Below are 12,941 nucleotides of genomic sequence, written 5' to 3'. Positions count from 1 at the left end.
GAGATACAGAACCCAGGGATCTATAGAGGGGAGATACATGGCCCTGGAGATGACCTCAGCATCATCTGAATGCCTCTCCACAGAAACCCCCAGGCAGCTTTAATGATGATGTAGTATCTGGTTGTTCCCTGGGCCTTGGCAATAGAGATAGGGTTATTTTCTCCCAACTCTCTCATCCTTGCTCAGTCCTTTAAGACATCACATCAGTCAAACTATATGGCTCTACCATTCTCCAGGCCAAGCTTGGGGGAGGCACATACACCAGCCATACTTCTACATCCATTTTATACACAACTCTATACAATATACAGAAACCTTTATATACATATATCTTTATATAATATGCTATATTAATTTGTATCTTTCTTTACAGCAATATTAGTTTAGATCTTTCATACATAGGTACAAAAAAGTCACGTGAGAATGGCACATGAAGAGAGCTTGAGTTTCCTTATAGCCTTCATGCTGGGGCAGTGTGGAGCAGGGATCCAGCAGGCAGCATTCCTGGGAAGGGCAGTGACCTCTTGAGTGAGTGTGAGAACATGGGCTCCTTTACTGCTTCCCCAGTGATTGCATATGAAGGCTCTCTAAGGCCCAGGAGAGGGAGTTGGAGCAGCTCGGGGCTGGATGGAAGGGGGCTGCCTTCTCCCCAGTGATACAAAGACTCTAAACAGGCAGGTGGGGTGAATGAGTTTGCTAGAAATTGCCCTGGTCCAGTCTGCCCCAGCACAAGACGTGAAAAAGGGTGAAAGAAGCAGGCAGTGGGGCTTTCCCACACAGAGTGGCCTTGACTTCTGTTGAAGGGGGGGGGGGGGGATGGGGAATGGAAAAGGAGTGTGATTTCCTGCACACAAACCTTTCTCCATAGCAACCATCCTTTGGTAAAGCTCCTCCCAAGTGCGAGGGCCCAAAGGCCCCATTAGAACAAAGCTGGGTGTTCTGTAACACTGAGTCCATGTAACTCGGCTCCATCCCAAGGGACATGCAACAGGGAAAGTGAGCAGACTAGGGCATAAAGAAATCTTCACCTGGGCTCCTCTATTCTTGCCATTTGCACATGAGCAGCAGCATACTTGGGAGGCCAGGCAGGTAGGCAGTTATCCTTACAGGACTCTCCTGCAAAAGGCCAGACTAATTGAAAGAGTCTTAAAGGGCAGCAGCATCCCTTCTCCTTAAGGCCACCATTCTGACCACAGGGATGGGGATGGGACTCACCACCCATAAACCATTCACTGGATTTATCAACAGAGTCTGTCATTGGAGTGGAAGCTCGAGGCTCTTGCTTTGAAGTGACCTCTACACCTCTGACTGCAGCAGCTCGGCGAGGGAGCTTGGAGCAGAGGCCTCTGCATCGCAGATGAAGTCACTTCTCCACAAGACAGTGGCCGCCAGCGGGCGCCTCAGACATGCTGATATGGGCATTGAGACGTGATAGGGTACAAGGGAGTGATCCATCAATCACACCTCTGATGCAAGCGCTTTGTATGCACCATGCCCCCAAAGTGTGTATTAAGACAAGACAGACCACGCCGGCAACTGTCAATAAACCAGTCTGAATGTTGAGTAACATACATGCTACGTGGGAGTGGAAAACGCCCCTCCAGTACTGCCCATGTACCATGTACTTTGGAACATCAGAACTTCACTAGGACTATGACAAACAGCAGAGAAGTGGAGCTCCAATCAAAATTGATGGAGGTTTTTGCCTACATTGCATTGTATTTATTTTTGCAAAATCATTTAAACTAGTGGCAAAATAACCATTTCCCTCTCTCATGGACATAATGGCTGGACGGACCCCTCCTATGTAAGAGAAAAGCAAAACAAGGCATGGCCATGTTAGCAGGGGATTCAAACATAGGGATGAGAGGAGCAGAAATCCCACCCCACTAATGTCAGAGTCTGGCATTGGAAGATCACTCTTCTAGAGCCACAGTCTAAGTGCAGTCAGTTACACCATAAATACAATGCACAGTTTAAATACAGTAAGTTCCTTTCATCATGAAATCTTGCAGAACAGAGCCAGAGTTAAAAACGGGGGCAGTTTTGCTTATTATGACTAAATCTTCTGACCACCAGCCAGGGGACAAATACAGAACTGCATGACTGGCTAGACATAGTGCATGTCAGGGGTCACTTTCCCATAGTACAGCAGGAAACTGTCCTTGCCCAAGACAAGATACCAGAATAGATCGATCCAGAAGGGTGACTTATATACTTGTGTGGATATGAGAAGGAGACCTGCTTCAGATCAGTCAGGCTTTGCTATTGGCACTTTAAGACAACCTGAGGGAGCAGGGGACAGTGAGGAAACATGGCATGGCCTAACCAAGATGGGAAAACAGAGACTGGCAGCCAGAGTAATGCTGGTCCAGTCCCCACCTGTCATCTCCCTTCCTTCCCCATTCCCAAGTAGGAGCACTGTCTCTGCAGGTGGGAAAAGGAAGCTAGTAGGCCAGGTGTCCTGTCCCAAACAGGATCCTTACATTGCAATAGAAAACAAAGGCACAACAAAGACATGAATCCAAGCACAGAAGCAATGAAAACAACATTAATGGAGACAGCAAAGTGCTTGAAGGCAAGTTCGTACATTTCCTGATGTCTCCTGGGACCATTTCCTATGACAAAAGTCATATACATCTGGGAACTGGATTTGCTCTCTCCCTGGTTTTGTTTTGACTTTCCAGTGCATATGCCTTTAAAGAGCCAAAGTTTATGCCAACAGCATCCTCATCCCCTCTCCTCCTGCTCAGGGTACAGAGTGAGATGGCTCTGAGAGAAGCACAGGGCATGAATTTGGTAGGGAGATGCTGAAGCAGAAACCTACTATAGTGGAATGTGGGAACAGAAGCAGCAAGGCAGCATGCTGCCTCTGGCACACCCACCTCCTTGAGGGAGCTGAGAGCCCCACAACTAGCCTCTTGATGTGGGGAGACCAGCACCCCACACTTCTGGGACTAGAGTTCTAGTCTAGGGGCTTCCTTTCTAGAGAACTCATCAGAATTCCAGTTACACAGAGATTTATACTCACAGAGATTTGGGTTTGAGTCTTTGCCCACCACATTAATATGGTTTCCTACCATCTTACTTGGCAGTGAAGCCCCTGACTCAAGAGTGGGGTGTAAAACACTGATCAAAGCAAACAGGAACTGCAGTCCCCATGGGATGATCCCTGGTGTATCACAACTTCCTGTCATGGGGGCAGAGGTGGTGCCAGGAGTGGCCTCTATCATAAGGGATTCTAGTAGGTGGGAAGGGAATATTACTAGCACATAGGAGACACACCCCAACAGGGGCTTGAGGCTGAAGGGAAAAGAATGCTGATCAATCCATTTCACAGATTCTTTATAAATTTTTCTGCAAGAGGAGGATGATCTAGTGACTTGAGCACAGGCTTCAGAGCCAGGAACTCCCACATTCTAATCCTATATCTGAGACCCGGTCTACACTATCGCAGTAAATCGATCTAACTTACGCAACTCCAGTTATGTCAACAACGTAACTGAAGTCAACATAGTTAGATCCACTTACCATGGTGGCTACCCTGCACTGTGTCGACGGAAGAGCATCTCCTGTCAACTTCCCTTATGCTTCTCGGTTAGGTAGAGTACAAAAATTGACGGGAGAGCACTCTCCCATCAATTTAGCGTGTCTTCACCAGACCTGCTAAACTGACACTTGCTACATCGATTGCAGTGTATCTACTGGTAAGTGTAGACATGCCCTAAGAGAGACTCACTATGTGACCATGGGCAAGTAACTACCTCCCTTCCTCGCTTTTCCTGCCGGTAAAATGGGGATAATAGTTGCCTAACTCACAGCAGGACAGTGAGGCTTGCTCAGTCACAGCATGTGCAATGGAATGTAACCTTGTACAATTCAGGGACAACAGTGGAGGTAACCCAGGGACAAGAGATGTGGCTCTGACATCTGTTAGTTTAGTTTCTCAGTTGACTGCAAATCTGGACATTAACAAGAGGACATGAGATGCTCCAGCTCGGAAGAGAGTGGTGGTGGGAATATACAGAGACCTTAAATTCCACAGTAGTTACTGAAAAGGAAGAGTGGAGTTCCTGGTTGTGCCAGTCCTGCTGGAAGCTAGAGAGGGGAACAATCTCTCATATAGAAGACCAGAGGAGAGAACATCTGTGAAAAATGAGCAGTGGATTTCTAGATCATTCCTTCAGACAGCATAAGAGGGGTTGTGTGCACTGCTTGTGAGGAATGAGTGTGTGTGTGTGTGTGTGTGTCATCTCTCAGTGACAATAAGGACTATTTGCTACTTGTACCAATGCTCTATCAGGCCTTCTCTGCTCCTGGCTGGAAGTGTCAGCACCCTGACACCACCCTGCCTGAGACAAACCCACTCAAGCTTGGGTACCACATGACTTAGTCCTCCATGAGCCTAGAAGATCTGGAAAGAGACACTAACCAATCAGGAAAGCACAGGCAAATTAAGAAAGTTTGCCTGCTTCATCCCAGGAGGGGTGGTGGGTGGAGGTGGGCCAGTAGAGGACTTCCTCAGTCCTAACCTAGAACCTGGGCTGGGTCAGGACCTTCATTTGCATGTTATGACCAAGCGGTTACTTTTTGTGTTCGTTTACAAGTTTAAAGGTGCGGAGAGCCAATTTTGAGTTTAACTTTAATTAACTATGAAAGGACCAACATCGACCTCACTGCACATAATGCCTTGCTCTAGGCAGGCTGCCACACTGTTAAATCTATTTATCCTGTTTCCTTGTTTAATAGTTCATGTAATGTATCATTTTGTACAGCGTCTACCACACTAGTCATACGCATAATAATAGTATCCCTGTTTGTTCTATGTTGGGTTTTTCTTTTACACTGAGTCCTCAGACTTAATACATTACCCATTTAATCCATTACTCTTTTACTTCCCTCTGCTCTTATGACTAGTAACTTTTGTTGCTAAGGAACAATACAGAAGGAGCACGCACTTAGCTAACAGTCATTTACTCCCCAAATCACCCTAACCTGAAAGAAGAGGGATCAGAGGGATTGTCCCTTCATTCTGAAAAAATGCAGAGAAACTGAACACATGAGGGTTGGGGCAACATAACGAAACAATAACCCTCTTAGCAAAAACCCAGCTTCGGGTAGATTCAGATAGGCGATGTCAATGACAAACTGGGGGCAGTGCGGAGGGATATTCAGAAGAAGGAATCTGAGACTTAAACCGTGCTACAGACAGAAAAAAAGAAAACAATTAACTCTGCAAATTGGAGGAAGGCTGGAGGGACTTTGATAAAAGGCAGAACTAGCAGAGGTTTGCAATAGGTTAACTTAGGATGTCTTGCTAGCAAGTATTATAGGCATTTTATTTACTTAATCACCTTATCAGGAAAGTATTAAAATCTATGTGCTATCTACAGAACACACAAATCACACAGAGCTACTGTAACCAGAAAGAGTAGATTAAAAGCCACTGTCCTTGCCACAGAGTAAGAAAGTCTCTGCAGCCAGACTGTCTGTATGTTGTGTATATGGGGAAAACGGATAAATTGGGGTTAGCCTTTTGGTTAAATGTAAGTGTGCTTGCTTTACTTAGCATAATGAAGACCAGGCTCTAGCAAAACACGAGCTGGGGGGAGTTCCCAAGGCATCTATTGCAGAGAAAGCGCTGCTCATCACGATGGGAAATTAAACATTATACTAGGCTGCCCTCCTGCACAATGTGAAGTGAGACAGCTGGAGCAGGCGGCATTTAAAAGTACATAAGGTACTTGCAAGTGTGTGCATGCGCGTGTACACAAGCAGAGGAATGGCAGATAGCCTAGAACTGAGCAGTCCAGGATATTCCAAGCAGCCACACTGAATTTATAATAGACCTGCTTGTTCTGCAAGTAAAACCTGCAAAGGAAAATATGCACATTTTGCATAGGCTGGGTGATATTTGTTCTGCCTTGTTAGTGGGGTGCTCCCCAGATTCCATACGAGAACCAGTGCTATGTAATATATGGAACAATGATCTGGAAAACGGGCAAGCAGTAAGGTTAGAACACTGGTAGATGACCAAAAAAAATATGTAAATTAGCCAAGACTGGAGAAGACTAAAACCTTAAGGGATTTCAGAAGGGCCTAGCCAAGAAAGGCAAATGGGGAACACACCAGCAGCTGAAATTCAATGTTGATTAATGAAGCTAATGGGCATTGTAAGGAATCATTTGAACGGCTCATATGCCTTACTGGTTCCAAAGTAACTGTCACAACTCAGGGAAAAAGACCTGGGCATCGGTGCGGACAGGTCAATGAAGACCTCTGCTCAACGCCCAGTTGTGGTCAGCAAAGCAGACAAAACGCTGGAATGCATGAAAAATGGGAGAGAGAAAGATACTGAAAATATTATATAATGCCATTCTATGAGTCAATGAGATACCCTCCCCGGGAATACTTTGTGCAGTTCTGGTCACCCTATCTAAAAAGAGGATTAGGGCAAGAAATAGGGGGGTTCACAGATGGGAGACAGAAATGATCAGAGGCATGGAAGAATGTCCATATGAAGAGATGGGTAAGATTGGGACGGCATAGGTGTAGAGATGAGACAAATCAGAAGGGGACATCAAAGATATATAAAATACTGAATGATATCAAGATGGTAGATAAGGTGTTCCAGTACGAAGGAACATTCAGTAAAATTGAAAGGGACCGTACCTTTGACTGGGTAACAAGCCTTGTGGATGGGGCGGAAGCGGTAGATGTGGTATATCTTGACTTTAATAAGTCTTTTGATGCTGTCTTGCATGACCTCCTCATAAACAAACTAGGGAAATACAACCTAGATGTAACTTCTATAAGGTGGGTGCATACTGGTTGGAAAACCATTTCCAGAGAGTAGTTATCAGTAATTCAAGTGGGGTCCCACAGGGATCAGTTCTGGGTCCGGTTCTGTTTGAAAAAGCACAAGAGCAATATCCATCACCCAAGCACATACGCCCTTCATGGATCCTCACTACTTTCAGAGACAGGATTAGAGCCCATCTCTCTTTGACCTAGGAGGTATGGGAGTTAAACCAGTGCTGTTACAATGGTTTAAAGCCTCCCATGTTGTCCCTGAATGTTCCAAGGTGTCAGGGTTACAGTCCATCACAGTCTGCTATGGGCTTTGAAGATAAAACTTGCTATGCAAGTGCTGTCTCATTATTATTCAGCTAACCACGAAGTGCCTAATTGGGGAGGTTTCTTTGTAGGACTCTTTGGCAAAGCTGCATTGGTGTATTAGGTTTCACTTTATACATTTTAATTTTTAAGGTGCAGAAAACCCAGTCTCTCAGCTCCAGCAATTTGGGTGCCTTCTGCTCTGACTGTTCACTGGAACGGCACTCCAGTACTAATCACTCACTGATTGGGATGAAAGGCAAGAGTGTGCCCCAAGAACTGACACAAACGATTAACAGCTTAGCTGCTCTCTAACGTGTCAGGTACATCCAGTACTGCCCCAGTCACATTATGATGTCCCATTGACCTTTCAATGGACCATCCAAACATTAAAGGCACAAGGTGGCTGCACAGGAGCTGCAGGATAAGATCCAGCAGTCAAGCAGTGAAGGAACCTTAAGTGCTAGGTATAGTTGTCTCAGAAAACGTATCAGAGTAGAGGAAAGACAGAGAAGGTGGAGTGCAGCATGGGATATGTATGGCGGATTAGTGACGGGCTCAGCGTTAAACACGAACACATCAGATATGTTCTTTTGGGTGCAGTGGGAGGCTGCGTTTTGCAAATGCTCTCTATAATGCATAAGACAATGGGGGGGAGTTACGTATCAGTCACTTCAAGGGGGAAATTTAACGTGTGTTTGGGCAGTGCTGGTGCAGAGAGCATGGGTTTACTCTGTGATTTCCCAGGAGGGGACAATGAAAAATGACTACAAGAGGGGAGGCCATGAGATATTGTCGTTGGAAACTTTGCTAATTGGACCCTCTCACACCTCAACTCCCCTCTTCTTTGGTCAGTGGCAGCCCTGGGACACCAGAGGCTGCATATTTCCAACTTCTTGGCAGAAGCCTCATAGCCACAGAGCATGTAAACTGGGGAGCAAGAACACACCCTGCTGGCTGGATTCCTCTACCGCTGGTCAGGGAGAGAGCTTCTGAATTCCCTGTAATCCAATGGCTTTGAAAACGTAGACAGTGTTAAAACATACAACCGCAACAAAGGGGTGCCCAGGTCAGACGTGACATCTTAGTGCAATAGTGTGACCCATTAGTTATAATCTGGTCACTAGTGAAATCACTTAGATGCTAACAAAACCTTCACTAACAGGGAAGCTATCTGATCACATAATTTCTGTGACTCTGACCCCCTAATCTCCCAAAATTGGGAACTGACTTCACCTAGCCTCAGCAGATTCTCCGAGGCATCTCCTAATACAGTAGGTACGTACCTAACTACTAGGGGTTGGGATGATTCCTTCATTAATGTTTGTAAAGTGCTTTGAAAATATAAAGCGCTAGATAAGTGCTAAGTGTTATTATTACTACCCGACCTCAGCCTACTGGGCAAGGCAGGAACATGCGCCCTTTCCCCAAGGCTAGCAGATGGCTTGAGGCAGGGTGTCACCCTGTCCACACTGCAGCACCCTCAGCAGACTGCTGCAGGTGGTGAGCCTAGCCTGCTAGTCCTACTCCCTAAATTCTGCAAATTCCCCTTGTTATTCTAAACTGTACTGCTCATTGTAATGCCTTCCTGAAAATCACCTTTTAATTCCCTTACCATGCATTCTTGCCCTGCACTTCCAATGGAGGATGGTATTCATAGATTCATAGATATTAAGGTCAGAAGGGACCATTATGATCATCTAGTCCGACCTCCTGCACTATGCAGGCCACAGAATCTCACCCACCCTCTCCTGCGAAAAACCTCTCACCTATGTCTGAGCTATTGAAGTCCTCAAATCGTGGTTTAAAGACTTCAAGGAGCAGAGAATCCTCCAGCAAGTATTAATACAGTTGTTCTTGTACAGGTGCCAGAACCATTCATGTTGTCAGCACAATGCTGGTCAACTGTTGCTGCAAAGCCAGCAAGGGGAACACACCACACTGCTCTTTTTGGTAGGGCCTATTTAAAAAAAAAAAAAGGAAAAAAAAAAAGAAGGAACTTTGTTGCTCAGCAACTAATAGATTAAAAAAAAAGATATTTAGAATCTGAAGGACATTATTCCCTCTGATTGCCGGAGTTTTAAGAAAGGTCACATCTGGAATCTAAACTACTGGGACAGTTAAAAAGATTTTGTTTTAGTATTTATAAATGGAAACGTCTGCACTCCCAGTGACTAAGCATTTCATGGTAGGGACTGGGGAATCTACCCTACATGATATTGTCACACTGGACACATAGGAGCCAATTCAACATTGCCATGCTGAGTGGGTGTAAAAATGTTCCTGTTCTTATTTGGTGCCATTTTACACTATTTTTTGTTTGGTGTTTGTACAGCACCTAGCACAAACAACCAACAACAAAGATGTACCGTGATGGTGAACTGGACCCATCAATTCCTGTTGTGTAATGGGGCTAACCTATCAGAAGCATGGAATTCTCACTGTACTGGGAATTGCACAGCGAAGGGCTCCGGTAAGATGGGGGCATTTTACAGCTGACTCAAACAGGAGATTCTTTTCCGGTGAAGGAGGGCAGAGCTGCAGAGACACGGATTGATTCTGCTGAGTTCTGATATGAAGTCTTTTTCCAGTTAGAGGACTCTTGTAGGTCACAGTATGTTTAACTGCCTAGGCAGTTAGTCTCCCTCCTGCTTCCGTCATCGGAAAATCCCTTCCATTCATTCAGTAGAGCCAGCAGGCTACCCTGGGCACTGGCATTGAGAGCAACAGCACTGGTTGCTCAGTCACTATTTTTGTTGACAATATATTGGGGCTTTTTAACGAGTTGTCGTGCAGCAGGGTGAAGGGGATGAACCCCTGTGGGGAGGGATGCATGCAGCTTTCCCTTGGGCTTGGATCAAAGGGCCTCCACTTTGAAACAAGGATTTGCAATAACAGCACCTCCTGCCCCCTCCACTCTCCCCTCAGCCCGCACACTGAGGGAACAGCAAAGAAGGGGAAACAGAACATTCTTCTTGCTCCAGGAAGGCTTTCCAATTTGTGTAATGAATACCTTCTGAAAAGCTTAGCAGCTCTGTAAACATACATGAGATTTCAACACTTGGTAAAGGTTCATCTTTTCCCTGAACTCCGAGGGCAGAGACCAGTGTTGGTCTGCGAGGAAGGTGGACTGACGACCAGGAACAGGCCCAAGGAGGCTCCCAGGCACCACAGGGACCTGGCAGATAATGCTTGGCACTGGCAAGCCTTTTAAATACCAAAAGCTAGTTTAAACCAATCCATCCATGCGGTATTGAGATGAAAATCCCGTCAGTCTGTGGTGGGAACATCACCAGTTCTGAGTGTTCCAGGGAGCTGTGAAGTGATGAAGGCGAGACCCAAGAGACCTTCCCCACCCCTCTGGTGGAGGACGGATGCAGCAGTGGCCTTCGGCTCTCTAGTATATGGATTTCCTTTCTTCTCAGAAGAAGCCTGGTAATCAGTGAACTCAGAGGTAATCAGGGAAGCGAAAACACACAGTGCCAGCCTGATTCTCGCTGCGCCTGGTCAGGGAGAGGGTGGCTGCATTCCCTGGGAATACAGATCCAATGGCTTTAAAACGGGAGAGAGTGTCTTATAAAAACAAACACCATGAAAGGGTGATGAATTGGTGCTTGGGTCAGACGTGACGTGTTAGTGCAATTGGGCCCAAAGACGCAATCTGCTCGCTATTGACACCACTTAAATGACAACGGGAGGTGATACGACCCTTACTTCTGATAATCCAGTCCTCTCACCTCAGGGAATTCACCCCGTCTCCAGCAGACTCCCTCGAGCAGGAAATCTGAGCCCTGTGCCTCAGCAGATGCCCTGAGTCAGGGAATCTGCCCTCTGATTTAATCCAGTAGGCTGAGGTAGGGAAACCAAACATCTAACTCCACTGATGAGACCCTCTTAGTGTAGCAGGCTTTGAGAGGCAGAACATCTTCTCCCAAACTTAAGCATATGACCCAGCATACGGAATCCATCCCCCTGACGTCACGATGCCACCAGCAAGGCACCCCAGAAGGAACATTCTCAGGCGTCTCTCCCAATTCCGAACTGCCCAATGACCAGCTCCTCCAAGTGTTATCCCAGTATTCAGCTCATGGGATTGGCTCTTGGAGCCTCACCCCTCCACTCCTGCACTAGAGGGCTGAGATCATGAGGTCCTCCTGCTTGGCAGGGCTGGTCACATGACCAGCTGGAGTGGAAGTCCGGATTTTGTCAGTGACCAGGCATTCCTGGCTGCTCATGCCCGTGGGAGTGATGTCCATAAGCTCTCCAGAGGAACTCAGAGGGAATGAGGGAGAGACTGAGATGCCAGAAGAGGGATCTGCTGAGCCAGCAAACAACCTAGGGGGCTTGGGGACTAGGTTGGGCTCATACTGTGCTCTCAGCAGGATCTCCTGATCACTGACTGACTTGGGCATCTCAGCAAAGTCACTGGAGCTGTCAGATACCATCATGCAGTAGAGGTCCTGGAAGGAGCTGGTTTTGCTGTCCAGGTTAAAGAGGCTGTCTATAAATTCAGCAAACTCCAGCACTTGTGGACTGGGCACATCAGTAAGCCGTCCATTCTGGAGGGTCAGTTCCTCCTCGGGGATGAAGGAAACGTGGTCCCCTTCACTACCAGCCCCTTCCTCACTGCCGCGTCGCTGGGGGGTAGTGCCACCACTGTTGTGCAGGGCCTCCGGGGGCTGGGTCTCCTGGGAGTGTTTGGAGAGGCTGTCGGCAGCAAGCAGCTCTGTCCGTGAGCTGAGGGAGGGGTTCTCCTCAGGGATAATGGGGTCTATATAAAAGCAGTGTGTCTCGTCCTTCTCCATGACGACGTGGAGGCTGGGTGAACCGCGGATGCTCCGGAATCCAGAGGAGCGCCTCGACTCAAAGCTGTAGATGGATTCATTGTCAGACAGACTCTCCATGGTAGCGAGAGGAGCACGACGGTCCTGCAGCTCCACAGACAAACGCTCCTTGGTATCCAGAAGCAATAGCTCCACAGGGTCCTTCTGCACAGGAGAAAGGAGCTTGGTCTCGTAAAACCCCTCCAAACTGATTTCAGAATGGGACTTGCTCCTGCAAAGAGACAACAGAAACATGAGGCAGCTGCATGACTCTGAAACCTGACTGATACCAGCTCATTCTTGTGTAAATGAGGGAGTCCCAGACACCATCTCTCAGCACCAACATAGCTCTGCTTACTGAGTGCATGTCAGACATCACCTCTGGGCCCAGCACCGTCACATACACCTTGGCAATCAGCATCTCACTCTCCACCTCCTACCTCCCAACACTGTCAGTTAAAGTTCTCGCCTGCCACAAATTTAACCCATCACCCTGTACCTAGTTCCCTGAGTAGCCTCTCACCTGGAAGGAAATGATGGAAAGTGAAGCAGCAGCAGGCTCCAATCCTGGACCGCCCTATCTCTGACCCTCCCTTTCACAGCACAAGGCTTGAGAAAGTAACCTCCTCTCCCCTTCACCCACCTCCAAAACAAGAATGGCCTCATATTATTCCACTCTAGAGTCCGCTCTGGCTAGAACATGGAAGTCTCGCTCCTCTGGGTAGTCAACAGCCTCTTCCTCCTCTCTGCTTGCTCCTATCTCCCTCTTTTTGGCTTCATTGTAGCCTTCACTAATCATAGAATCAAGGACTGGAAAGGACCTTGAGAGGTCGTATCTAGTCCAGTCCCCTGCTCTCATGGCAGGACTGCTCCCTCCTCTGGCTGCTCTACTGTCATGGTTCTGCCCCTGCCTAGCCTCTCATTCTGTCTCTGGTGATGGCTCCTGCTCAGGGCCTAGAATCCCTCTGTTTCCAGTCTTCTCCTCCCTTCTCATCTCCTCTT

General features: G+C 47.2%; 2 protein-coding genes across 2 annotated transcripts in view; both read right to left on the bottom strand.

Annotated features, from left to right (window-relative positions):
- MYRF (myelin regulatory factor) overlaps positions 1-8,242 on the bottom strand; it is a 137,553-nt gene extending 129,311 nt beyond the window's left edge. The window contains exon 1 of the mRNA XM_074954651.1: positions 6,673-8,242. The gene's annotated coding sequence lies outside the window, so the exon portion shown is untranslated. The remainder of the gene's footprint in view (positions 1-6,672) is intronic.
- DAGLA (diacylglycerol lipase alpha) overlaps positions 7,387-12,941 on the bottom strand; it is a 51,592-nt gene continuing 46,037 nt past the window's right edge. The window contains exon 21 of the mRNA XM_074954657.1: positions 7,387-12,171. Coding sequence (XP_074810758.1) covers positions 11,244-12,171 — 928 coding nt within the window. The 3' untranslated portion in view covers positions 7,387-11,243. The remainder of the gene's footprint in view (positions 12,172-12,941) is intronic.

This window comes from Natator depressus, chromosome 6 (genome assembly GCF_965152275.1).
Source record: "Natator depressus isolate rNatDep1 chromosome 6, rNatDep2.hap1, whole genome shotgun sequence".
Taxonomy (NCBI): domain Eukaryota; kingdom Metazoa; phylum Chordata; order Testudines; family Cheloniidae; genus Natator; species Natator depressus.
This window is presented reverse-complemented; position numbering and strand designations above follow the sequence as displayed.